This window comes from Hemicordylus capensis, chromosome 6, assembly GCF_027244095.1.
Source record: "Hemicordylus capensis ecotype Gifberg chromosome 6, rHemCap1.1.pri, whole genome shotgun sequence".
NCBI classification, from domain to species: domain Eukaryota; kingdom Metazoa; phylum Chordata; class Lepidosauria; order Squamata; family Cordylidae; genus Hemicordylus; species Hemicordylus capensis.
This window is the reverse complement of record NC_069662.1, coordinates 858,460-882,744: the sequence shown is the minus strand read 5'-3', so window position 1 is coordinate 882,744 and position 24,285 is coordinate 858,460. Positions and strand designations below refer to the sequence as shown.

The following is a 24,285-nucleotide window of genomic DNA, read 5'->3' as shown; positions in this document are numbered from 1 at the left end:
CCGTCCCTGCATGAGCCACCGCAGAGATACGGCCCGGAGAGCCGAATGAAGCCCTCGCTAGCAGTAGGCAGGCAGGGAGCCGAGAGGTGGGGAACATCTCCAGCCCTGGCAGAGAGGTTGGAGTTCGCCAGACCCTCATGAGTGCCGTGGGCGGGGGGCACACAGGGGCGGAACGCCAGCCCTTCCCGGCTTCTCTGGCTGTTGGGGGAGGGCGGGGGGGCTGCGTTGGGGAGCATCTGCTCCTGCCTTTCTGAATTGGCAGCGGCCTCCTTGCTGCCCGTGGGGCTGGTTCCATCAGGGCTGATGATGGGAGACGCGTGCGGTTTCTGACTCGGGGTGTGTGTGTGTGTGTGTGTGTGTGTGTGTGTGTGTGTGTGTGTGTTTCAGGCTCCCAGCCCGAAGACCCAGGCGGCGGACTGGATGCTCCGGCCTTGTGCTTTGCCCCGACGGCTGCCGCCGCCGCCTCCCTCCTGCTGGAGCCCCTCGCACACAATGGGGAGGCAGAGCCGTACCCCGCCCTGGAGGGGCAGATCATCTGCACGGAAGAGGCCATGGAGAGGCTTCAGGTGAGGCGCGTGCGGGGGGGGTGTCCTTGGGAGAGAGAGTCGCTTGGCGGGCTTGGCCGTTGCCCCGGAGTACCAGGATCCCACCTCCAACGCTCCCTACTCTCTAAACAAGCCCAGAATGTTCTGCTCTGCCATCAGTGATGTCTGATCACTGCAGACAGCAAAGCACTATCATTCGGAGCAGGTTCTAATGGCTAGTCAGAGCCGCTGTGTGGAGCCCCCGTGTTCAGAGCCAGTCTACCTGAAACCCGGAGGGCTTTCTGTTGGGGCCTCTGTTGGAGATGGAAGGCTCGTGCTGAGCCCTCCGCCCTTCTACAGACCAGGAGAATCTGGCTGGCTTCCAGTGAAGCAGGAGCTGCCACCGGGGCTCCCAGGCCCTGCAAGGAAGGAGACCACCTTCAGGGGGACCCTTCGGCCGCGGCGTCTTCTGCAAGCAGAACTCTCTGCCGGATGCTGGGTCTTGTGAGGCCTGGCGGGGCGTCCTCGTCCCCCTTGAGGCAATAGTTGCTTTTGAAAAAAAACATTCAACACACCTCTTTTTTTAAGAGGCTTTTTAACCTCTCTCTTTGCTTATATCCGGTAGGTTCTTTAGTTTTTAGTTTTTCATCATTCTCAATTTCTAGCTTTTACAATAACTGTGCATTGGAAACTTAATTCTGATGGTGGTTTTAGCCTGGCTTCTAGCTTGTGTTTACTTAATTTGGTTAAATTTATTACTTTTATTTTACATTTTCGTGAGCTGCCCCGAACAGTTGTGTACTGGAGGGGCAGGGTAAATATTTTCAGCCAGTCAACCAACCAACTAGGCGGGCGCATCCTCAGCAAATTCCCCCCACCCAGCTCAGCCTTCGTTTCCAGCAGGGGCCAGCCAGATGCCCCAGGGGAAGCCCACCAGCAGGGCAGGAAGCCCAGGAGCCTCCATGGAGGCTCGCTCCTCCGCAGGGCTGCCGGCCTCTTTGGACTCTGCTCTGAGAATCCAGGCGCCTGCCAGCTCCTCTTCCTGAGCAGAAGGGATGGGGTGGGAGGGAGAGGGGGCCCCCCCCACCACAGGCTTCCTAGGCGGAGTTTGCCCTGAGCGCCTGCTCTCCTGCCCTGCTAGGAAACGGAGAAGATCATTGCTGAGCTCAACGAGACCTGGGAGGAGAAGCTGCGGAAAACGGAGGCCATCCGGATGGAGCGGTGAGTGCGGGGGCTGCTGGAGGAGGGGCTGGCTGCCCCCTGGCCTTTGGTGCCTGGCCAGCCTGGAGGCTCTGGCCGGCGTGGACATCCAGTGTGGAAGGCATGCAGGCCTTCCTCTGGCTGGGGGTGGGCTCCCTTGCCCCCCACCTTGCCGCTAGCGGAGGGAGGGCAGTGCTTGTGCGGCATATTGCATTGCAGAGCATCGGCCTGGGGGGCGGGGGGGGCACGGGGTGCTCGCCTGTCTCATCTCGCTCTGCATGCCAGCCCCGCCCGTCAGAGAGAACGGAAATGTGGGACTCCAGCTCTCTGGCTGACGGGTGCCCCCCCCTCTTGCTCCCCCCCCCGCAGGGAAGCTCTCCTGGCGGAGATGGGGGTGGCGCTCCGTGAGGATGGTGGCACGGTGGGAGTCTTCTCTCCCAAGAAGGTCAGTGTGCGAAGCAGCAACACATACCCGTGGGGGTGGGGGGCATCCGCTCTGCCATGGGGCCGAGCCCCCCCCCCCCCGCCCGCTTGACCTTGTAGTTGCCTTGTGTGAAAACGGTCCAGGTGTGTCTTGGGCGGGGCGGGATTGGGAATAAGTAAATCAACTTGTGGGGAGTTTGGGTGTGTCCCAAAGACGTGGATCAGGAGTTGTTGCAGCCGGTGTAAAACGCCCACCACCCCCAGCCACGGAGGGCCTTCTCTGGGGCCCAAGTCCGAGAACCCCTGGCTTAGATGAAGAGGAGCTTGGAACTGGCTTCCTGGCAGCAGCCCCCGGGTGGCGCCAGTGGCACGGTCGGAGCGGGGCCCGCAGGGACCCCTTGAGCCTCTGCGTGTGCAAAGGCCGCCCAGCCGCTGACCCTGCCCACGTCTTCTGCAGACGCCGCACTTGGTGAACCTGAATGAGGACCCGCTGATGTCGGAGTGCCTGCTCTATCACATCAAGGATGGCGTCACACGGTGAGGGTCCCTGGGCTCTGGTGGTGGACTTGCAGGTGGGGCCCATGGCGCCCGGAGCCGCTCCCGGCCCGCTCCCCCTTTCTGCCCCTGGCTCCGGCTGCCGCTGCCGCCCCCCGCCCCTGACTCTGCCGTCTCTGCCCAGAGTCGGCCAGCAGAACGTGGACATCAAGCTGACGGGGCAGTTCATTAAGGAGCAGCACTGTGTATTCCGAAGCGTCGCCAGCGAGTCCGGAGAAGGTGAGGGGTGGGGTGGGGTGGGGTGGGGTGGAGGGGTCTGCAGGGGTTCAGGCTTTCCCTCCGGGTCGCCGTGAGTTGGGTTCTGACTTGCCCTGTCATAACCACGTTTCCTCTCCCCTCTCTTGTGCTTGCGTGGAGCAGGTTGGCCTGGCCATGGGGCAGAGTGCCAACAGGTATCGGACTTGCAGGATGGAGGGGTGGGGTGGGGTGCGTCACCAGGGGACCAGACTGAAGATCCCCACTTCCTCCCCCCGCCGCATGTTCTCCCCACCACCACCACCACCACTCTCTTCCCTCCTGAAATCCCGCTGCTGGCCTCCCTCCTATGTGCCTCTGTCCCTGTCAGCAAATGGGGCCAGCCTGGGGCTTTGCTGTGGGGGGCCCCCCAGGTCCTGCCGCCTGCCTGCCCTCAGCCCTGGCCCTCTCTCTTGCAGTGGTGGTCACACTGGAGCCCTGTGAGGGTGCAGAGACCTACGTCAACGGGAAGCCGGTGATGGAGCCCCTGGTGCTGAGATCAGGTAGAGTGGTGCAGCTCACGAGCTGGGCGGGCGGAGGGAGGCATTTCCGCCCAAGGCTTTTGCACCGGCCGTCCCGTGGGAGCTGCTTCTCCAGCAGGCCCCAAGAACCGTAGCGGGGACAGGGAGACTCCGGAGGCTGAGAAGAGACCACCTCGGGCACGGCAGAGAGACCCGCCCGCTACCCAGGGGCAGGGCGGGACGGGCCCTGCTCAGATCTGGGACGCCATGGAGGGAGAGAGGTGGATCTGGCGCCTAGGGGCAGGGCTGTGCTCTGGCCTTGCTTAGCCAGAGTCGGAGCTTGGTCCGGCTGACCCAGGGCCGTCCGCTCTGACCGGCTGCAGCTCTTCCGGAGTCCTGGGCAGGAAGAGGGCTGTCTTCTCACCTGCTGCCACCTGGTCCTTTGAACTCGGGCTGCACCACTTTGGCCCCACGACCCATGTTGGACCGACTCCTCGCATCCCCAGCCACTGTGGCTGACCAGGATGATGGGAACTATAGTCCAAAGGCCGCTGGAGGGCCGAAGTCACGCAGCCCAGTTTGAAGTCACTGGTGCCCGGGCCTGAACCTGTGGCCTCCTGCCCACAAAGCAGGGCACACACACACACCCCCCCCACACACAGCAGAGTTATGGGCCCAGCCCCACATACAGTTCTGTCCTGCCTTTTGGTCCCAGGACTGAGACGGGGGTTCTTGAGTGTGGGTCCTCCTGCTTGACTGATTTCTCTCTCTCCCCCCCGCCTCGCCCCAATCAAGGCAACCGTATCGTGATGGGCAAGAACCACGTCTTCCGCTTCAACCACCCGGAGCAGGCCCGGCTGGAGCGGGAGCGCAATGCCCCCATCGAGAGCCAGGTGGAGCCGGTCGACTGGAACTTTGCTCAGCGGGAGCTGCTGGAGAAGCAGGGCATTGATATCAAGCTGGAGATGGAGAAGAGGTGGGTGCCCCTGCGGGGGACGTGGGTGTGACCTGGCTGGAGGGCAGAAGGAGGAGGCCCCCAAGCCCGAGCAGGGCTTCCTGGAGGCTGGGCCGGTGGGAAGGGTGGGCGGGCTCGGGTGCAGCCTCTGTGGCAAGGCAGGGAGGGACCACCACCAGAAGGCTGCCAGGGGAGCCGTTCTCAGGAGGCAGGGACTTTCCTTGCTCCCAGCTGAAGGCGCCTTCTACAGGTGCTACACGTCCTCGCTGTGGTCGGCTTTTTATTACTGTGTGTGGGGACACTTTTTCACAAGGCAATCGCATGGACACAGAGGAGAAAATTCGCCTTCTTGTGATGGTGCTGCTGGAACCACCTGGCCCATGAGCCACTCACTGGAGCTTGGGGAGGAGGAAGCTGCCGTAGACTGAGTCAGACCCTGGGTCCGTCTAGCTCAGTCTTGTCTTCACAGGCTGGCAGGGGCTTCTCCCAGGTTGCAGAGGCAGGAGTCTCTCTCAGCCCTCTCTTGGAGATGCTGCCGGGGCGGGAACGTGGAACCTAGGTGCTCTTCCCAGAGCGGCCCCATTATCCCCTGAGGGGAATATCCTCCAATGCTCACACATGGAGTCTCCCATCCTAATGCCAACCAGGGTGGACCCTGCTTAGCCAAGGGGGCAGTTGGTGCTTGTTGCCACCAGGCCAGCTCTCCTCCTCCTCCTCCTCCTCCTCCTCCTCGCCTTGAGGTTTGCTTCCAGCCCCTGAGGAGTGTTTCTCGTTCTCTCCTGTCCCTGCCTGCCCCACTCCAGACTGCAGGACTTGGAGACCCAGTATCGGAGGGAGAAGGAGGAGGCGGACCTGCTTCTGGAGCAGCAGAGGCTGGTAAGCGTGGGGGTGGGGGCGCTCCCACGACAGGAGGGGGCGGGATGCGTGCAGAGCTGATCGGTTGGTGCTGCACATGTTCGTGGCGGCAGCAGCCCCTTAAGGGGTGCATCAGGGAAAGGCTTGACGGGCAAGCAGAAGGCTGCTGGTTGAACATGGCTGGGCGAGAGGAGGCCGTGGCCAAGCCCTCCTGGATTCTACCCAAGACAACCCCGGGGGGGGGCTCTGTGGACGCCCGGAGTTGACACCGACTCGACGGCACAACTTGACTTTCTTAGTAGTGACGGCAACTCTGGTTCTGGCCGCTGTGCGGGGGGCAGGGGCATGGGGGGACCCCCGTCCTCAGCCCTCCTTCTCCGTCCTCCCTCCCCGTGCAGTACGCGGACTCCGACAGCGGCGACGACTCTGACAAGCGCTCGTGCGAGGAGAGCTGGCGCCTCATCTCGTCGCTGCGCGAGAAGCTCCCGGCCACCAAAGTGCAGACCATCGTGCGCCGGTGCGGCCTGCCCAGTTCGGGCAAGAAGCGGGAGCCGCTGCGCGTGTACCAGATCCCGCAGCGCCGGCGGGTGGCCAAGGACCCCCGCTGGCTGACCCTGGCCGACCTCAAGATGCAGGCGGTCAAGGAGATCTGTTACGAAGTGGCGCTCAACGACTTCCGGCACTCCCGCCAGGAGATCGAGGCCATGAGCATCGTCAAGATGAAGGAACTCTGCCGCTTGTACGGCAAGCGCGACCCCAACGAGCGGGACAGCTGGCGCGCCGTGGCCCGCGACGTGTGGGACACGGTGGGCGTGGGGGAGTCCGATGGCAGCGGCCCCGGGGGAGGAGGGGCCGCTGACGGCCGAGCTGGCGCCCCTGGCACCGACGTGGAGGACCTCCGAGCTCACATCGACAAGCTGACCGACATCCTTCAGGAGGTGAAGATCCAGAACAACATGAAGGACGAGGAGATCCGGGCCCTGAAGGACCGCGTGGTCAAGATGGAGCGTGTGATCCCCATCTCTGCCCAGGTGAGCACTTCACTGCTCTGGTGGCAGGAGGCTCCGCCAAAGTGGCCTTCGCTCTTCCATCTACCCCACCCTGCTCCTTTCCACAGGGCCCAGCCGGCTGCTGGCAGGAAGGCAAGGGGCCTCCCCAGCAAACTGGCATTCAGTGGCATGCTGCTGCTGAACACGGAGGCTCCATCTGGATGGCACTTGACTGACCTCCCCCTCCATGCTCCTCCTCTGATCCCTTCTTAGAGCCACCCAAGCCAGTGGCCACGGCGGCCTCTCGCGGTGGCACATTTCCCAAGCGGGGGGGGGGGGGGAGTTGGCTGCCTTCTCCAAGTTCCAAAAGCCCAAGTGCTGAAGGGAGCCGTCTGGGGCTGTTGGGGGAGCTGGCCTTCCCCCTTGTGGGGCACACAGGTCTCCGTGGGGCCTCTCCGTGCAACTCTGCACTGAGCGAGGACAGACGTTCCCTTGCTGGTCCCGAAGAAGAGTTTCTTCTCGTGGTATTTCTGCACCACGCATCATCATTCCCTCTCTCTCTCTCTCTCATGCTCCCCTAGAGGTTTATAAGACGACGGGTTCGTTCACACGGTCCCAGCCAGGGTCAGAGAGCCGGGCAGGATCGGGGGGGGGGGGAGGCGGCGGAGGGGAGAGCGGTCGGGTGGGCCCTTCCCAGCGCCTCTCCTGCACATTTAACCGGGGTGGGGGTGGGGGGCTAGAAAGCTGCCTGGCCCAGCTTGTGCCTCCCCCACCTGCACAGCGGGGGTGCTCCCAGCTCTCCGGCCCTGGCTGTGCACCCCACCCCCCCGCCCCCCCCCACGTTGCTTGTTTGAACTAATCTTGTGTCGGGGCGGGGGGGCGGGAAAGTGAGTGCAGCGTGGGCGTTTCCCCTTCCCGGGCAGCAGGCCATCACCCGGTCTGCCTCCTCGGTATCCCGCCAGCAACCCCAGCCCCTCCTGCTGCACGGCTCAGCCCACTCCGAGGCCACCCTGGTGATTCCTCGTTGGCTGCAAGCGCTTCCCGCAGTGAAGAAGCTCCTGGTGGCTCTTCCCAGGCAGGGCCATCTCTCGCTTGGGACGGACGGACGGGGGGTGGGGGGCAGCGGGGGCCAGCGGGCTTCGGGGCAGGCCAGGGTCCTGACCGGACCGCCCTCTCCCCCCCTCCCTCCCTCTCTCTCTCTCCCCCATCTCAGGAAGATGAAGACCTGGAGAACGAGTGGGGCTCGCTGCTCTTTGCCGAAGGCCTCCTCGTCTCCTCGGAGGGGGAAGCCAAGGAGCGGGCCAGCAGCCCCGACACGCCGCCCTGCCCGAAAGAGGAGTCCTCGCCCTCGCCCTCGCCCTCCTCGCCCTCCTCCTCCTCCTCCTTGGAGCGGGTCTCCCGCCTGATGGAGAAGGACCCGGCCTTCCGCCGCGGGCGCCTCCGCTGGCTGCGGCAGGAGCAGGCCCGCCTGCAGAACCTGCAGCAGCAGCAGCTGGCCAAGGCCTTGCGCCGGGGCCAGGCCCACCCGCTGCCGGGCAAGTTCATCCCCCCCCAGGACTGCAAGCTGCGCTTCCCCTTCAAGAGCAACCCCCAGCACCGCTACTCCTGGGGGCCCAACTCCGCCTTCATGGTGGGGGGCGGGGAGGAGCCGCCGGCCCCCGGCAGGGAGGGGGCCCCCCACCCGCCTGCCAGCCCCACCCCTGCCCGGCGGAGCAGCCCCGGCCCCCAGCAGAAGCGTGGGGCCCAGCCCAGCCGGCGCAACTCCCTGGAAGGGGGGCAGCAGCGGGGCCGGCGGGGCCAGGCCCAGGAGCACGGCCAGGCCCGCAAGCACAACTACTACCCCCGCCAGCACCAGCCCTACCCCCAGCACCGGCCCAGCAACCCCGGCAGCACCACCCCACCCCGCATGCGCAGGCAGCGATCGGCACCCAACCTGCAGCAGGAACGCGAAAGCACCGTCTGAGGGGGGGGGCGATGCTGGAGGAGCCGGGGAGGGGAGGGGCTGCCAGCTCATCTCCCCCCCCCCCACAGAGGGCAGCCAAAGAGAGGCGGGGCTGTGCCTGTTGGACTTCTGCCTCGGACTCCATCAGGAGGAACAGACAGGACTGGCGCCGTGCCACGAGGGGTTGCTGTGCGCGGTGGGGGTGGGGGGAAGAGACTCGGGAAGGGGGCCGTGGGGGGTCTGCAGTGCGACGACGGGGGGAGGGGGGCGGTCAGGGTGAGCAGAGCCCCCTTGGAGGAGGGCTGCTGCTTGTAGGAAAGCCAAAGAAGAGAGAGGGTCTGGGGCGGGCAGGAGGGCTGCCGCTGTGGGGAGCGCGGGAAGTCTGTGAGGGTCTGGAGCAAGGAGGGCAGCTTGTCAAGAGAAGCGGAGTGGGGGGAGGAGTTGAGCAGGAGGGAGGGAGGGGCCCAAACGCCTCTGCAGCCCCCCCCCCCGCCGCCTGCGTTGTGTTGGGACTGTTGGCTGGAGGCTGGTTGTGCTTGGCCTGCGGCCACCGGGGCCCCCTTCTCTCTCTGCCTGTGTTGGGCTTTTTTGGTGTTGGTGGGGGGGGGACCCACAATCACTGCCCCTCTCCGGCTGGGGCACCTCTTGCCCTGGAATGTGGCAGAGGCCCCCACTCTGTGTGGCGGAGGGAGGCCGGGGCCAGCATCCTCTCCCCTCCCTTCTGTGGCAAAGGGCCCAGAGACTTGGGTGGGGGCCCTTAGCAGGAGTGCACCCCCCCCCGCAGCCTCCCCTTCCCCTCTGCCAGGCTGCACGCCAGCCAGGGCTTTGGGCTTGCTGCTGCTCCCCTGTGTGTGCGTGCGTGGGGGGGGGTCTACATCCCTGGGGGCTGCTGCTACTCCCCAGGGCCACATCTCTCAGTGCGTGGAGGAGGGAGGAGCGTGGCCCAGCTGGCTTGCCTCTGGCCGCGGCATCACCCCCCCCCCCCCCCGCCCGCTCTTGTGAGGTTGGGCTGCCCTCATGCCAAAGTTACCCTCCCAGGGGCTTCCCCTGCCCTGGCTTGGATGATTTTCACCCCAGCTGGCCCAAAATGCTGCAGAGTAAGCCCCAAGGAGATCCTCCCCCCCCCCCCGCCCGCTTTGGAGTTGCCAGAGGGTGTTGGCAAATCAGAAAACTCTGGGTGTGTGTGTGGGGGGGTCACTGCTGCCTTTCCAGCGTTGCTTCTTGGGGTGTCCTTGATGGGTTTTCTGGTGCTGCGTGTGGGTTTCTCTCCTCTAGAGACTTGGGGTGGGGGGGTCTGCAAACGGGAGGGGTGTGCGTGCGTCTGGTCTGTGGCAAAGCCCCTCCTGGGCGGACCCTGCTGGAACTGACCCTGAAGAGCCCCCCCAGCTCCGGTTCAATAAAGGTGGCAACCACTCCCTTGGCTCCCTCATTACAAACGGGGGGGGGGGCTGTGGGGAGGAGGAGGGCGTGGGGGGGCTTGGCAGACACCCTGCCCCACTTAGTCATTTACAGAAGTGGGGGGGGGAGGGCCGCCTCTTCTGCCTGAGGCAGAGAGCGGTTTCTCTTGGCTGCAGCAGCCCGAAGGGTGGTGGCACCTGGCTGCTGCCCCCTCTTGGGTTGGCCCCCCAAGTCCCCCCCCCCGCTGCTCCGAGCAGGCCGCAGTGGGAGGAGGCCAGAGGCGGGCAAAGTCTCTCTCTCCCTCGTGGGGTGCTGCGTTTTATTTCAAACTTGGATGGCTGGAAAGTCGTCCAGGCTCAAGCGGGTCAAGCAGCTCCGCTGGTGGGAGGGCAGGCCTGAGCGCCCCACTGCTTGCCTCCTGGCCCCTCCCCGCAGATGTTCCAGCTCCACCGGAACCCTTGGTGGGGGGGGCATGGCTGTGGGGGCCATTTGGGGCAGCAGCAGTCAAGGAGAGAGAGGCCTCCCCCCCTCCCTCAGCCTGGGAGCTCCTCTCCCAGAGCCGTGGCCCCCAAAGCAGGAGGGGCCAGCCCGGTCAGTAGTCCAGTTGCCGCCTCCCAGCAGGTGCAGACTCCTCCTCTGGCAAGGGGCGGGATGGGCTCAGCTCTGGAGGAAGGCCGCTGTGAGGAGACCTGTTGGACGGAGGGAGAGAGGAAGAGCAGGGAGGAGGCTGCAGGAACCCACCGCCCCTCTCCGGGCAGGAAAGCACCCACCCCGTGGGGGGGGGGGCTCCAGCAGGGCATGATGGGAATATCCCTCTACCCGGCTGCCTGCTAGCCCAGTCTGACCCTCGAGTGGCCCGTGGTGCTTCCTGGCCAGCCGTCTCGAGGTTTCGACTCCCAGGCCCTCTCAATGAGGCCCGCCCCCTCCCCACAGACAGAGGGTCCTACCGAGGATGTAAGCCGCCACCAGCTTCTGTGGGGGGGTGACGTGGAGGATGGACGGCAGCAGTTCGCTGGGCTGACCCTGCAGCGGGAGCATGAGCACGCCCAGGCAGGCAGCGGCCATCGCCAGGTAGAGGAGAAGAGGCCGCGGGGGTGCGAGTGGGCCTGCAGGGGAGGGAGAGGGAAAGTAGTTGCTTGCCTTGCATTCCTGTCCTCGGAGACTGCGGCTCCCAAAGGGCATCTGGCCAGCCCTCCTGGGTACCAGTCTCTTCTCTCCGGGGGGGCGGGCTTCTGCCTCATACAGTGGGGAGGCGATAGGGGAAAGAGGGGGTCCGGGTTGCCCCCTCCCCCGCCTTCTCTTCGTGCCCTTTTGTTCCGGTTTGGGACTGTTAACGGGTTCAATCTGCTTAGTTTTCGCTCCGGAGGGGGCGGCTCACCCCTCTCTTAGGGCGGGGGGCTCGGGAGGCGCTTGCTTGGCCAGTGCTAGGAGGCAGCTGCTGAGGCCTAGATGCGGGCTCCGGAGGGGCTGATGGGCTACTGGGTGGGTGTTACAAATACAAGGAACATTTACAGACCGCTTTTCAACCAAAGCGGTTTGCAGAGATATAAATAGATAGATAGATAGAGGGCTGCCCTGTCCTCAAAGGGCTCACAATCTAAAAAAGAAACACAAGATAGACACCAGGGATGCTGTGCTGGGGGTGGAGAGGGCAGCTGCTCTCCCCGTGCTCAATCAAGAGAATCGCCCCTTTGAAAAGGTGCCTCTTGGCTCAGTGAGCAGGAGCGGAGGGGTCTGGCTTCGCGCGGGGTCTTGAGGCCTTCCGCTACAAGCAGGGGCAGCTGGCTTTTGCCTAAGGCATGATTTGGAAGTATGTGGGGCGGGCCCCCCTCCCCCCCTTCCTTTCTGCTCGTCCACCGGAGACTCACCAGGGCAGAGACTCACCAGGACCCAGCGGCATAGGATTTGCCCCATGCCCTGTCAGGGCCCACTGCTGCCCTCTGCGTGCTGAGCCAGGGTGGCCACGTCCTCGGAGCAGCGTCACGAGAGGCGCTTTCCTCCCATCAGACACACCTGGGGAGGTGCAGGGGGGGGGGAGAGAGCGAGAGCGAGATGGGGCCCGCGGCGGTGCCTTGCCCCCTCGAGGGGGTCCCCCCGCGCCCCGCTTTTGGTCTGCTGGAAGCCCCGGTCCCGAACCACAGCGCGGATGAAGCTGGCAGCAAGCGAGGTGCACTCGGCACATGCTCAAAGGTCCCCTTCAGCTGGAGCGGGAGAGAGAAGACCCGTCCCGGGCCCCGGCCCTTCGCTCGAAGGGGGGCTTTCAGGCGTCCCAGTCCTGCCTCGGGAAGCTGCTACCCCTGGGCGGCTGGGTGGGCCCCTTTCCCATGGGAGGGCCTGGCGGGTGGCGGGCGCCTCCGGGCCCTGGCTGCCCCCTTGCAGCCGAAGGGCGGACACCGCCCCCGCAGGAGCCCCCTCGCTCACCAGCCGCCTCCTGAAGCTCCGCCTCTGCCTCGCCTGGATTGGCCCCAGGCGTCCCCTCTGTGGCCGCCCATGGGCGGGGCCTCTCCTTTCCCCTCTCGCTATTGGCCAGCGCCTCAGGAAAACCCCTGCCCGCTTTCAGGGACCTCCCGCAAAGGCCACGCCCGCCGCACGCGTCCTCATTGGCCCAGCTGCCTTCTGCGTCACATACACCGCCCTCAGAGGTTCCCTCCTACGCCGGGCCCCGCCCCCTGGGCTCCCCAACGGACTTCCCTGGCGCGTTTTGCGGCTGCTGGGAAGAAGCTGCGCTCGGGCAGATATCGATCTCTCGATCGCCCAAACTTTCGTTTCTGTGCGGTTAACAGTAACATAAAACAATTAAAACACACATAAAAAAAACAATTCAACAGTTTAAAATCAACCACAGAATTAAAACCTAGACATTTTTAAAAGCTGAAAGAGCTTGGGAGGAGAGATGGGTGTTCAGATGTTTTTTAAAACAGTCACCTCTAGTGACTGTTGCTGGTGTCTATCTTGTTTCTTTTTAGATTGTGAGCCCTTTGAAGACAGGGAGCCACCTTTTTTTAAAAATTATTTCTCTGTGTAAACCACCCTGAGCCATTTTTGGAAGGGCTGTATAGAGATCTAATAAACAAACAAACAATATTACCGGGGCACGTCTGTTAAGAACCACACGTGTCGGGAATGAACATGATGATTATTACATTTTATATCCCGCTTTTCCTCCAAGGAGCCCAGAGCGGTGTACTACAGACTTGAGTTTCTCTTTCACAACAACCCTGTGAAGTAGGCTAGGCTGAGAGAGAAGAGACTGGCCCAGAGACACCCAGCAAGTCTCATGGCTGAATAGGGATTTGAACTCGGGTCTCCCCGGTCCTAGTCCAGCACTCTAACCCCTACACCACGCTGGTTGACAGGAGACTCGCCCCTTTGAGCACGGCCCAGGCAGGCAGCCCCTCCGGGCATAGCAGAGCCCAGGACCCGGCGAGATCACGAGCGTCAAAAAGAACCTCTCAGATCCGGCCCCGAACGCTGCTCCGAGGAATAACCCGAAGGGGGAGGGCGGTGTCGGTGAGGAGGGCCGAAAGAAGTTCTCCGGGCAAGTAGGCCCGCTTGGTAGCGAAAGGCACTCTGCACATGCTCGATAGAGCTCCCCTCCTGTCTCCAGCCAGGCGCTCCAACAGTGATCCTTCCATCCTCCCTTGCAGCACTCGGCCGGGACCTCTCCGCCCGGCCCGGCCCCCTTGGAGGCCACCTCCCCTCCCTCCCTGCTCCCACCCACCCGCGCGCGCACACACACACACCCAGCCACCCGCTTGTCATTCCACGCGGCGCGGAGGCAGGAGCAGCCTCGTCCGTCCCAGGCTCGCCGTCGTCCGTCCAGGCTCCTCCAGCCCAGCTCAGGGAAGGAAGCGCCCAGAAGCCACGGGGATGGAACCCGCCGCCCTCCGCCTCTTCCTCCTGCCCCCGGCCCTGCTGCTCTCGCTGCTGCAGCTGACTCGGGCCCAGAGCCCCCCGGCCGCCCCCGCCACCAACCACACCAGGTAGGGCGACCCCCACCCACCCTCCCCCTCCCAGAGGGGGCCCCCAGGAAGAGGACCGCCCCGCGCCTGACTCTCCTCGCTCGCCCCGCAGCCTGCCGGCTCTCTTTCCGCACTAGAGTCCTCCTGCAGCCTCCTCCCCAGATCATGTGGCCCCGCTCCCCACTCCTGATCAGAGTGGGGCGCCGGGCGGGGGGCGCAAGCCCTAGCCCCGCGGCGGCGGCGGCGGCGGGCTCCGACACATCTGGAAGGGTTTAGGCGAGAGGCTGCAGCAGCTGCTGCCAGGATTCCCAGCATTCTTGGAAGTGGCGTCAAGAGCTACTGGGGCAAAGGGGAGGAGGCCTCTTGGCCAGCGACGGGAGGCAACTGGCCCCCCTCCTGGCTGCCTGCCTCCAGCTTGCACTTGAACCCAGAGCTCTGCAGGAATGGGGCCCTCCTGGCACCCAAGGCTTGGGGGTATCCAGAGTGGCACGCCTGGCCCATCTCTGCCAGGACTCCCAAGCCCAGCCCCCCCCCCACTGCCCGATTCTCACTCCCCATCTCTCTCTCTCTCTCCCCAGGCCGGTCTTCCTCTGTGGGGGTGACCACACCGGAGACACGGGGTACATTGCCAGCGAGGGCTTTCCCAGCCACTACCCCCCAAGCAAGACCTGCACCTGGACCATTACGGTAACTAACCCTTTGGACGGGCGGAGCTTCCATGCAGAGAGGTACTGGGGCCCAGCCAGTCTCCCAGCCGCCGCCGCCGCTGTGTGTCCCTGCCCCTTCTCTTACCCAGATGACGGTGGGGCTGCTTGCAGTTCCACTCTGAGGTAAGGAAGGAGGTGCCCTGCACATGCTCAGAGGCCCTCTGCCATTGCACCTTCCTGCACCTCTTCCTGGACCGGGCTGTGCCGATGAAAATGTTCAGCCTTTGCCATGAGACGGGCATTAATCCGTAGTGAGGTCAGAGCGGCAGCGTTTCCCCCACCCCCACCCCCACTCTCCAGGCAGGGAGAGAGCTCTGCGTGCTTGCATCTGATCCGATGGGTGACTCCCCCCCCGCCCCATGTGGAGGTCTTCCCTTTGTCTCTCCACCTAAAAGCGTAGCACGATCTCTGAAGTGAGGTGCAGGTGAAACTTGGGGTGTGCATGGGAAGGGGGGTCCGCGTTTGGGAGCGCGTCCCAAGCACCCTCCGGAGTAGGCTTCCTCTCTTCTTGCCTTTTGCTCCAGCGACTGACTCCCTTCCTCCCACCGTCTCTGCCCAGCCTCTGCCTGCCCTCTGACCTCCTGCTCACTCCCCAGGTGCCCGAGGGCCAGGTGGTGATGCTCTCCTTCCGAGTGTTTGACCTGGAGCCGGACCCCACCTGTCGCTATGACCACCTGGATGTGTACAATGGGCACGTGGCGGCCGAGGCGCAGCGGCTGGGCCGGTTCTGCGGCACCTTCCGCCCAGGCGCGGTCCTGTCCACCAGCAACCACATGATGCTGCAGATGGTGTCGGACGAAGGGACGGGCGGGAGAGGATTCCTGGTGTGGTTCAGCGGTGGGCTTCCTCACATCAACGGTAAGGGGGGGGCCCTCCTTGCCAAGAAAGCCCCTGTTCCAGCTGCCCCTCCTCCACCCACAGGGCTCTGGACCGGAGCGCGGCACGCTGGGGAAATGGTGCTCACGGTAAAGGGAAGCCCAAGCCACAGTTGTCTGGAGAACGTAATCTTCAGAGTTGAATTCCTCTTTGATTTTAGCTGATTGTCCACTTCATCTGTTGTGGCTGCTGTTGTGCATGCAGAGGTTCACCTTTTCTGTTGGCCCCCAAATGACAACCACCCCCACCCCCACCACCCCGCATGTGCCAGGTGACCACAAACAGCCAATAGTGAACTCTAGGAGGATCTTGGAATGAGGGGGGGGGGGGCCTGTCTCTTAAATTGCTTGGAATTGTTGGAGAGGGGAAAGAGGCTTCTCCACCTCTTAGCCAGAGTCGGTTGCTCACACGTGTGCACAGAATGTGGGGCTTTCCAGCCGGGAATGTTGCTTCTGCTCTGCAGCCACCGTGACTCTTTGACCTTGGCCTGTTAGAACGGGAAGTGGAGAGAAGAGCCCGCGGAACCCCACAGCGGGGCACGGCCAGTGGGGAGAGGAGCCTGGAATGTGCACCCAGCTCCCAGACCAGAAGCCCCAGGAATGTCGGAGCTCCCATTCCCAGCATTTCTCACCACCTCCCATGACAGATCCAGCCAGGCACTCCCGTGAGCCATCTGCTGGCCTTTCTGAGTAGGAAGCATTGGTGCCCCCCCCCCCCCGCCCACCACCCTTTACGCCAACTCTGTTTGGGGTGGGGGGTGCAGGGTGTGGCTGGGGGAGAGAAGCCCATCAAACTAGCTTACGGCGTTTCCATCTTGGGCCCCCAAGCGGTGCCCCCCAGCGACTCCCACCAGCCCTTTGGCCTTGAGCCAGTGTGGCTGGGGATGGCGTGAGTTAGGGTCCCACATCTGGGGAGCCCAGGCGGGGAACCCCGGCCTCAGAGGGTGCCGCATTCTGGTTCGCCGTGGTGCCTAGACCAAGGGGAGAGGCAGCGTGGCAACGTGTGCCCCCTCCCCACCTCACCCTCGCCCGCTTGCCTCCCTCCCCCCCCACTCCCCATCCCAACGTACAGGCACTTTTTCTAGGGCGCCCAAAGGGACGGCGGAAATGGGGTGCCAATCATATAGGCTCCTGGGGGTTCTGGGGATCATGGCACTATTGGGATGGTGAGTATGAGACCCTGGGGGGACCCCCCCCTTTCCTAGCTGCAGCTACAGTGCCCCTCCTGGGGAGACTAGAGGGAAAGGCCTGGATTTGGCTTGGCTTCTTGCGGGGGGGGGAGAATGACCCTGCCTGGAAGGGGGCTGCCGTGGCTAGAAGCAAATGGGGGGGGGCTTGCTGAGGGGAAACCAGAAGAATCAGGAGGGGTTTGCAGGTGAGGTTGGGAGGGGCTTGCAGCTAGCAGCCCTGCCTTTCTCGGCCCTCCCGCCCCACTTCCTCCTCCTGAGCGGGATGGTGCTGGACGCTCCGCTTTTGGGTCCTTTCCACCTCCGTCCCCAGTTCCTCTGTAACTGGTCATTAGCAAGGATTCTGCGGTCTCCAGAGTGGGTGTTTTGCTAGGCAGGCCGTGGCTGCTGCGCTCCCTCTGGGGCCTCCTGCCCAGCCGCTCACCCCCTGGGCTGTTTGCAGAGCAAGCCCGGCTTCAGACCGTATGACGCCGGCTGGCCGGCCTGCCTGCCTGCCCCCCCCCGCCCCCCGCCCTTCCTTTGCAGCAGCTCCCCTCCAGTGGCGGTCTTGGGGCTTTGAACAGGGGCCCTAAGAGGGGCCCCGCCTCGTCCAGCCTCCCGTTTCCCACAGTGGGAAGAAGCCCACAAGCAGGAGATGGAGCAGCCCCCTCTCCGGCCTCTGCGCCTGGCTTCGTAGCCCTGAGCAGGCCGGTCCTCCTTGAATGTCTCCAAGCCCCTTTGAAAGCCCCCCCAGCTGGTGGCAGAGAATCCCACCGCTTCCGGAGGCACGGTGGGGAAAGGGCCGGCCCTCGGTTCCCTGGCCTTCCCTTTCATGGGGTGGCCCCTGGTTCGAGTGAGGTGAGTGAGGCACCGGTTTCCCACTCCCAGAGGCAAGGCCCACCGCCTGTGCCCCCTCCCCTCCTCTCCCACCCCAGCCGTGCCTTGGCAGCCTCTCCCTGCACGTGGCCCCCCAGGGGCGCCCTTCTGCCTTGCATGGCTGGCTCCTGCTTCTCCCTGGCCTGGTGCTGCTTGCTGACCTCCCTGCCCCCCCTCTTTTCCAGAGCACCAGTTCTGTGGGGGGAAGCTGGAGAAGGCCCAGGGCACGCTCAAGACCCCCAACTGGCCCGAGAGCGACTACCCGCCTGGCATCAGTTGCTCCTGGCACATCATCGCCCCTAAGGACAAGGTAATCTTGCCAGTGGCTCCTGCCCCCTCCCCCCCGCTCGGCTCCCCAGCAGCACCTTTGGAGCCTCCTCCTCCTCGCCCAGAGGTGGGCCCCCTTCTCCTCCCCTCTTGAGCTGGGAGGGGAGCCAGCTGCTGCCCCGGCTTCCCTTCGCGCACCAGGGATGGGGAGTTTGACACCCCGCCCCGTCTGCCCCAGGTGGTGGCCCTGACCTTTGGCAAGTTTGACGTGGAGCTGGACACTTACTGCCGCTACGACTACGTGGCCGTCTTCAACGGGGGAGACCGGGACGATTCACGGCGCATTGGCAAGTTCTGCGGGGACATTTCGCCCAGGTACGAGCCCCTCGTCAGCGCCCCGGGAGCCCCTTAGGCGCCTGCCCAAGCGCCCTAGGACTCCGAGCCAAGCAAACCCGGCTCTCGTTGACGCTGAGTTCCAGTCTGGCTTCCTCCACGCCGTGTGTGCAAGAAGCAGAAGCATCCCCCCCACCCCTGCATCAGAACGGTTCCGTTGACACCTGAATTGACGTGTGGAGCAGCTGCGGTCTTGGGAGGGGTGGCTGGTCCTAATGAGCTTGGGGTGTGTGTGTGTGTGTGTGTGTGTGCGTGTGCGTGTGCAGGGCATGTGGGGAGAGAGGAACAACCTGCCCGGCCCCCTTTGGCGCCCCCTCCCCCGCTCATTAGGAGTGGCCTCTGCTTGGCGTGCAGGAGGTCCCGGGTTCCAGCCCTGGCTGGCAGCATCTCCAGCAGGGCTGGGAAAGAGAGACCCTTGCCTGGAGGCCGGAGGGCTGATGCCAGGCAGACGGGGCTGGCTGGGTGGCGAGAGGCAGCTCCCCACGCAGACCTGGGCCGAGCAGCTCAGATCTTGCAAAGCTTCGGTTCGTCCCAGGCCAAGGCCTGCTTCCCAGCCGGGCTCCTCCAGAGCGGGAGCCCCCCAGCCGGACAGGCCATTGGCGGCTTTCCCAGGACCCCACCTCCGCCCGAGTCTGCCGGCAGCCGGGGCCTCTTCTCCCCGCCCCACCCCCGGGGCTGCGAACTGTCTGGCCTTCCCAACCGCTCTCCCCCCTCCCCTCAAGCCCAATCTACTCGGATGGGAACGAACTGCTGGTCCAGTTTGTCTCCGACCTCAGCGTCACGGCCGACGGCTTCTCGGCCTCCTACGTGGTGAAGAGCCGCAACGAGCTGGTGGACACAGCTGCCTCCAAGCCGACGGGCCGCGTCTTCCCGGGCGCCAAGCCGGCTCAGCCCGGCAGAAAGCCCACGGCGCCCAGACCCAAACCGGCCAAGCCGACCCCCAAGCCCCGGCCCCAAGCCCCGGCCCCCACAGCCGCCAGCACGGGTAAGTGAGCCCAGTGGGGAGAGGGCCGGTGGGGGGAGCGTCCAGGCCCAGGGAAGCTTCGCCCAGCTTCTGTCCTGGGATGTGTTCCAAGCGCTGGAAGAGGAGGGAGAGAGGCCACCCTGGAGGCGGCGAAGTGAAGAGAGTGCCCGGGAGCTTGTGCAGAGTGCTGTGCCCCCGGGTGCCCTCAGCAGCATCCGGAGCCCCTCTATTGCCCCTGGGGCAGTGCCTGTGGCTGGCCTGGCCTTTCTTCTGACTGCCCCCCTCTCCCCCCCCAGGTGAGGTGACGACGTGCCCAGAACGCTGCCGTCGGACAGGCACCCTCCAGAGCAATTTCTGTGCCAGCGATTTTGGTGAGGCTTTCTGGGGCAGTTGAGTGGTGGGGTGGGGGGGGGAGGAATGCCATGGCGGGGGAAATCCCCCCACCTGCACCAGCCATGCCGGGGGTGGAGCACCCAAACTGCCAAGGGGAAACCCTGCAGCTGCGGCCATGGGGGAGCCCCCCAATGAGAAGGGCACTCCTGCACACCCCGCCCCAAGGCCGGGCCAGATCTGCCCACGCCCCCCAGCCCTGCAGCAGCAGCAGCGATTCCACGGCCAGCTTGCTCTTTCCTGCTCGCAGTGGTCACGGGCACGGTGAAGACGGCCGTGCGGGGAGCCGGGAGCCGAGTGACGGCCACCGTGCTGCTCATCCACACCTACAAGGCGGGCGCCCTCAGCCTCCCCCCAGCAGGAGGCGAAGCCACACTGCGCCTGGACGTGCCCTGCAGACAGTGCCCCATCCTCAAGAAAGGTGAGTGCCTGGGGGGACCGCCCTGCCCCACGGTGCGCCACACCCGCCTCCCTGCCTCCTCGCAGGCCTGGCTTTGGCATCCCCTGTTCAAGCCCCACCACAGATGCTCAGGGGCACCGCTGCAGCCCGCCACTGCTGAGGGGCTGCGCCACAAGCAGACTTGCAGAGTGCCCAGGATGGCCGGGGGGTGGGTGGGGCAGGGGCAGGGAGGTCGGAAAGGTCCTCCCCCTGCTGAGGAATGAACAAGAAGGGGATGGAATACGAGCTGGAAAGGGGGTGCAGAGCAAGACATATCTCCAAGAACATCGGAAGATCCCTGCTGGATCCGGCCAAGTGCATGGCTTCCTTCTGCTGTTCCTGCCCCCAGCAACTGACATCCTGTGGCATACTGCCTCTGAACATGGAGGCTGCATGTAGTTGTCCTGCCTAGCAGGCACTGACAGACCGCCTCCAGGAATCTGCCTAATCTCTGTTTAAATGCTGCCCGCCCCCACATCTTGTGGCAGTGGGTTCCACAGGTTAACAATGTAGTGTGGGTGTGAAGAGGGGCTTTCTTCTCCCAGTCCTGAACATGCTGCTCAACATCAGTTTCATTGGAGGGCAACGCCTCTTGCAGGGAAGGCGGGGGCTTGGTTTCAGCACCGGTTGGGACATGTTCTGCCCCTGGCGCAAGGGAATAGGCAGCACAGAGACAGGGAGGCCTAGCGTAGGTCGAGTGAGCCCCAGGCCAGCCCAACGGCACAAGCAGCCCCTTTGCACGATGGCAGCGCTTCCAGGGTGCCCAAGGAGACCTGCAGAGGGTCCGGTCCCGCGTCTTGGGCCGGGCCAGCTGGACAGTCCAGTGCGTTTCCCTCGCCCCTTGGGGGGCCACCGGGAGGAGGGCCCAAGGCCCAAGCAGACCTCTCTCCAGGCCGCCTGAGGGGGAGTGGGGCTGGCTCGCAGTGGGGGTGCCGTGCCTCACCCCCTGCCCTTCCCCTGCAGGTGCCAGCTACGTCTTCATGGGCAAGGTGGATGCCAGTGGGGCGGGACAGCTGCCCCCCAGCAGTTTCGTGGTTCCTTTCCGGCAGCAGCAGCACCACCAGATCCTCACCAACATCGGCAAGCGGCCTTGCACGGCGCCTGCGGCCAGGAAGAGGACCTGAGCCCCCCCCCGCCGTCCTCCCAGCCCCCACACGGACAGCGCCCTCCGAGATGCCCCGGCCGGGCTCAGTGTAACCAATAAAGGGGGAGAGTGTGGCCCTCGGCATGCCCGTCCTTGTGTCTGCTCACCCTGGAGCCGGTGGGGAGGAGACCACCCCCTGCGGCCCACCCTTCCCTTCGAGGCGCAGGCAGGCACTTGTGAGCTGCGCCTGCTGGGAGGCCCAGGACCACCCCGGCCCAGGCATCTCAGCGCCTGCTGGTCGCTCTCCCAGGAGCAGAGAGGCTGCAGCTCTGGGCGCTCCCGGGCGGAAGGGCTCCTCTGGGGCAGGGGAGGCTGGTCAGCAGCCTCTGCCCACCCCCACCCCCACCCCCGCATCCAGCATGGCAGGGGGAGGGGCCCAGCGCCTGCCTCTGTCTGCAAAGCCCCCCCCCAGCGGATCTTTTCTGCTCCTTCTCTTGGCTCTTGGGGGCGGGGCGGCTGGTCTCCTATCAAAACAGAGCCTGAGGAGGCCCCCCTTCTCCCCCCCCCCCCGCCTGGAAGGGGAGAGATGACGGATTGACAGGTCCTGGCTCAAGTGTCTGGATGGAAGTCATCCGGGGCTGAGCTTCCACACCTTGGGCAAGGCTGCCTTCTCTGGCTCCCCAGCAGCTGCCGAGAAGGGCCCTCCTCCGCCAGGCGGGCAACGGGGGCCCATCCCTGCCTGGCCAGCCTCTTGGCTGTGGCTCCCTCGGTGGGGGAGGGGGGTGCTCATGCTGGGCTCCAGGGCCCCCCCCTCCGCGGAAGGGCTCCCCTGGGCGCAAGGACCCCTCAGCAAGGCTTTCCCTGGCCGGCCTCTCCTCCCCATCCAAGCAGGCCACTCCCTTGTGCAGCCTGAGGTCTTGGGGAGCAGTGCCGGGGGGGGGGGGGCTGCTTGTGTGCAGCAGAGCCCTTGCCAGCCAGAGGCTGAGCCTTCCCTCCTCTTGGGAAGCAGCAGCTCTTGGAATGCGGCCGCTTTGCAGAGGAAAGAGCCGATTAAGTTTCCACCCACGCGTCTCGGAGCAAGCCAAGGGAAGCGGCAAAGCAGGCCTGCCACATCATTCTGCCTGTGAGGGCTGGAGCCGCAGGCCAAGCCCCCCCCCCCACGAGGGATGGATGGGGCGGGGAAGAGTAGCCGGGGCAAGGCCCCCACGCTCCCTACTGGATTGGAGCCCAGCCCCCCCTTCTCCCCTCCCAGCCTCCACCCCACCTTGGCGGCCTTGGCCCAGCAGCTGGGGGGGGGGGCTGGCTCCCTGCCCCACTTAGCACCCCCAGGCGCCTTGGCTCCTGCCCCCTACAGCCCACTCTCTTCCTGGAGTGGCAGCTGAGCAGTGAATGCAACTCACACTTAGGCCTGGTCAACCCCCTTTGGGTGTGCAAAGTGCTCCCAGTGCCTGGGGGCTTGTGGGGATTCCAGCAGCAACCCTGCGAGGCTCTTCCGAGGATCGGCGAGAACTGAGGGGGAGGTCCTGACCCATAGACCAGCCGGTTACTCTGGTGAAGAGCAGCAGCACAGACGGAAATTCAAGGCGTGGGCTTTGCTCACCCCAGCAGAGGGACGCCAGGGGCGCATTCCTCCTCCTCCTCCCCCCCCCCCAGGACCCAGGAGGCCTCGCTCTTCCACACTTCCTCACCCGGCTGTCCTAGGCCTCCTTTGCCCCCTGGGATGGGAACCAAAGAGGAGTCCTAGCTCTCCCCCCGCCGCCTCTTAGACCCCCCCCCCCACAGCCAGGGAGCCCAGGAGATTCGGCTCCTCCCTGGCTTTTCTGACGGTCCTGCGCGCCTCCGTGTGGCCACAGGTGGGACTACAGGGAAAGAGGTCAGAAAAAAAGAGGGCGGGCGGCAGGAGGAGAGACGCTGACAACCGATCCCCCCCCCGCAAGCTTCCTAGCTGCTGTCCTGAAGCGACCCCCACGCCGGGCCCTGGGCCAGGGCTGGGAGCAGCAGGTCCCTGCCCCCATCCCTTGGAAGCTGGTCCTGAATGCTCCTGCATGGGGGCGGGGGGGGGGATGTGTGTGCCTATCAATAGCTTGAAGGGGGCGGGCGGGCAGGAGCTGGCCTTGGGGGTGCGCCGCGGAGGGGAAGGCTTCGGGCACAGGGGAGGACAGGCCAGGAGCTAGCTGTGGGGCAGGCCGGCGGAGCGTGGGCCCCGCAGGGCGTGAGGCAGGCGGGCGGTGGGGGTCAGCGGAACAGCCGTCCCAAGATGGGCCCATCTGTTACAGGGGTCCCTGGGGGGTCCCTCCCGACCTCGAGGGGGCTGCAACGCCCACCTGCCTCCTGCTCCCGAGTGGCCAATGAGATGCTTCCAGGAAGACCCTTCCAGGGCAGGCCGCCAGGAGCCCCTCGCTTTGTTGAGCCCCAGCAACTGATGGGGTGGGCTGCTTCTGAACCTGGAGGTTCCATTTGGCCGTTGCAGCAGCAGCCAATGGCCCTGGACCAACGAAGCCCTTCGAAAGCTCCCTCAGGTAGTGACTCAGCTGTCACCAGGTCTTGTGGCAGTGAGTTCCATACACACTGTGCTGCGCGCACGAAGGACTTCCTTTGGTCTGTCCCGAACCTGCTGCCAGTCAGTTGCACTTGGATGGCTCTGAGCGCCCCCCGTAGTATTATGCGAGGGAGCGAAACCGACGCCCCCCTGGCCTTGGCAGGATGGCGTCAGCAGCGGCCTCTGTCCTGTCCCCGCCCTGGCCGAGTTGCTTGTCGCCTTTTCTCCCAAGGGAGGTGCTCCGGCGCCCCGATCCCGCGCCACTTCCAGCCCCGTGATGGTGCCCCTGTTTGGGGGGGGGGAGCGGTCCAGAGCGGCTGCGCACGGCAGGCCTCCCCAGGAGGAGGCGCGCGCAGGAGGGCAGCGGGCGCTGCTCTCGCCCCCTCTCAGCCCCCACCAGCAAGGCGGGGCGGCTGCTCAGGCGCTGCACGGAACACTTCCAGGCCCTGCGGGGGGGGGGAGAGGCGGCGGGGGTGGTGGCTGGGGCCGGCCTGGGCGGTCCAGAGATGCCCAGCCTCACGGGGGAGCCCAGGCTACGAGCGGGCCCCTTCCTGGGCGTCTCCACTCCGGCGCCCCCCCCCCGCGCTCGCCCTTCCCTGACTTGCCCCCTTGACCACTTCCGCGGCAGGACTGGACGAGGAAAGGGTAGGCGAGGCTGCGCGTCTGGGCCCCGCCAGCCTGGGCGGGAGGAGGCCCCAGCGTGCAGGCGGGGCGGGCGCAGGCTGGCCTCGCGCTTCTTGCTTCCGCAGAGGTAGCTGCCCCCTTTGCCCCCCTCCCAAGAGCCGCTGGGGGCCGCAAGGGGCGAAGCGCCTCGGCCGGGCCAAGGTCGCCCCCACACCGAGGGAGGGGGCTGGGGAGGCCGCCCCCAGCACCCCTCGCTACTGGGGAGAGGGGTGGCCAGATGCAGTCCAGCCTGCCTTCTGGGCTTCTCCTCCTGGGCCCGCAGGGGTTGCGTGTCTGCTGCTGCTCCGGAGCCTGCAGCCCAGCTCAGGGCTCGGAGGGGCACCTGCAGCGGCCCCAGGCGGCGCTCCACGACCTGCCGAATGCAACCCCCACGGGGGCGGGGCTGGTGTGCCAGGGGGCGGGG

General features: G+C 65.3%; 3 protein-coding genes across 11 annotated transcripts in view; 2 read left to right on the top strand and 1 right to left on the bottom strand.

Annotated features, from left to right (window-relative positions):
* Positions 1 to 9,552, top strand: part of KIF1C (kinesin family member 1C) — a 50,018-nt gene extending 40,466 nt beyond the window's left edge. For all 5 annotated transcript variants that reach the window (XM_053259465.1, XM_053259467.1, XM_053259464.1 and 2 more), the window contains 10 exons: positions 388 to 566; positions 1,666 to 1,745; positions 2,094 to 2,169; positions 2,605 to 2,684; positions 2,827 to 2,921; positions 3,356 to 3,439; positions 4,193 to 4,373; positions 5,156 to 5,228; positions 5,606 to 6,238; positions 7,410 to 9,552. In XM_053259465.1, coding sequence (XP_053115440.1) covers positions 388 to 566; positions 1,666 to 1,745; positions 2,094 to 2,169; positions 2,605 to 2,684; positions 2,827 to 2,921; positions 3,356 to 3,439; positions 4,193 to 4,373; positions 5,156 to 5,228; positions 5,606 to 6,238; positions 7,410 to 8,159 — 2,231 coding nt within the window. In that variant the 3' untranslated portion in view covers positions 8,160 to 9,552. The remainder of the gene's footprint in view (positions 1 to 387; positions 567 to 1,665; positions 1,746 to 2,093; positions 2,170 to 2,604; positions 2,685 to 2,826; positions 2,922 to 3,355; positions 3,440 to 4,192; positions 4,374 to 5,155; positions 5,229 to 5,605; positions 6,239 to 7,409) is intronic.
* A 273-nt stretch (positions 9,553 to 9,825) lies between these two features.
* Positions 9,826 to 13,202, bottom strand: MOSPD3 (motile sperm domain containing 3). Of its 4 annotated transcripts, XM_053259560.1 has the most exons (4): positions 11,958 to 12,269; positions 11,405 to 11,549; positions 10,484 to 10,642; positions 9,826 to 10,225 (listed from the first exon to the last, which is right to left on the bottom strand). In XM_053259560.1, the coding sequence occupies exons 2-4, from the start codon at positions 11,448 to 11,450 to the stop codon at positions 10,194 to 10,196; spliced, it is 237 nt and encodes a 78-aa protein (XP_053115535.1). In that variant the 5' UTR covers positions 11,451 to 11,549; positions 11,958 to 12,269; the 3' UTR covers positions 9,826 to 10,193. The 4 variants fall into 4 exon arrangements, with proteins under 4 accessions (XP_053115535.1, XP_053115533.1, XP_053115534.1 ...); XM_053259558.1 differs by lacking the exon at positions 11,405 to 11,549 and having other exon boundaries at positions 11,550 to 13,202; XM_053259559.1 differs by having other exon boundaries at positions 11,405 to 12,269.
* PCOLCE (procollagen C-endopeptidase enhancer) lies at positions 10,197 to 20,799 on the top strand. 2 transcript variants are annotated; one of them, XM_053259495.1, is made up of 9 exons: positions 10,197 to 10,607; positions 14,077 to 14,185; positions 14,802 to 15,063; positions 17,308 to 17,432; positions 17,628 to 17,764; positions 18,505 to 18,767; positions 19,043 to 19,117; positions 19,387 to 19,557; positions 20,539 to 20,799. In XM_053259495.1, the coding sequence occupies exons 1-9, from the start codon at positions 10,573 to 10,575 to the stop codon at positions 20,697 to 20,699; spliced, it is 1,338 nt and encodes a 445-aa protein (XP_053115470.1). In that variant the 5' UTR covers positions 10,197 to 10,572; the 3' UTR covers positions 20,700 to 20,799. The 2 variants fall into 2 exon arrangements, with proteins under 2 accessions (XP_053115470.1, XP_053115469.1); XM_053259494.1 differs by lacking the exon at positions 10,197 to 10,607 and adding an exon at positions 13,275 to 13,519.
* Positions 20,800 to 24,285: the final 3,486 nt, after the last annotated feature.

What these genes read in the sequence shown, in the direction of transcription:
- MOSPD3 (XM_053259557.1), bottom strand. Translation starts at nt 11,718, where the DNA reads ATGTGCCGAGTGCACCTCGCTTGCTGCCAGCTTCATCCGCGCTGTGGT. An exon ending in TCCTATGCCGCTGGGTCCTG is followed by an intron (nt 10,643 to 11,420) that starts GTGAGTCTCTGC and finishes CCTCCCCTGCAG; the next exon opens with GCCCACTCGCACCCCCGCGG. An exon ending in GGTGGCGGCTTACATCCTCG is followed by an intron (nt 10,226 to 10,483) that starts GTAGGACCCTCT and finishes TCCGTCCAACAG; the next exon opens with GTCTCCTCACAGCGGCCTTC.
- PCOLCE (XM_053259494.1), top strand. Translation starts at nt 13,407, where the DNA reads ATGGAACCCGCCGCCCTCCGCCTCTTCCTCCTGCCCCCGGCCCTGCTG. An exon ending in TCATCGCCCCTAAGGACAAG is followed by an intron (nt 17,433 to 17,627) that starts GTAATCTTGCCA and finishes CGTCTGCCCCAG; the next exon opens with GTGGTGGCCCTGACCTTTGG. An exon ending in TGCGGGGACATTTCGCCCAG is followed by an intron (nt 17,765 to 18,504) that starts GTACGAGCCCCT and finishes CCTCCCCTCAAG; the next exon opens with CCCAATCTACTCGGATGGGA.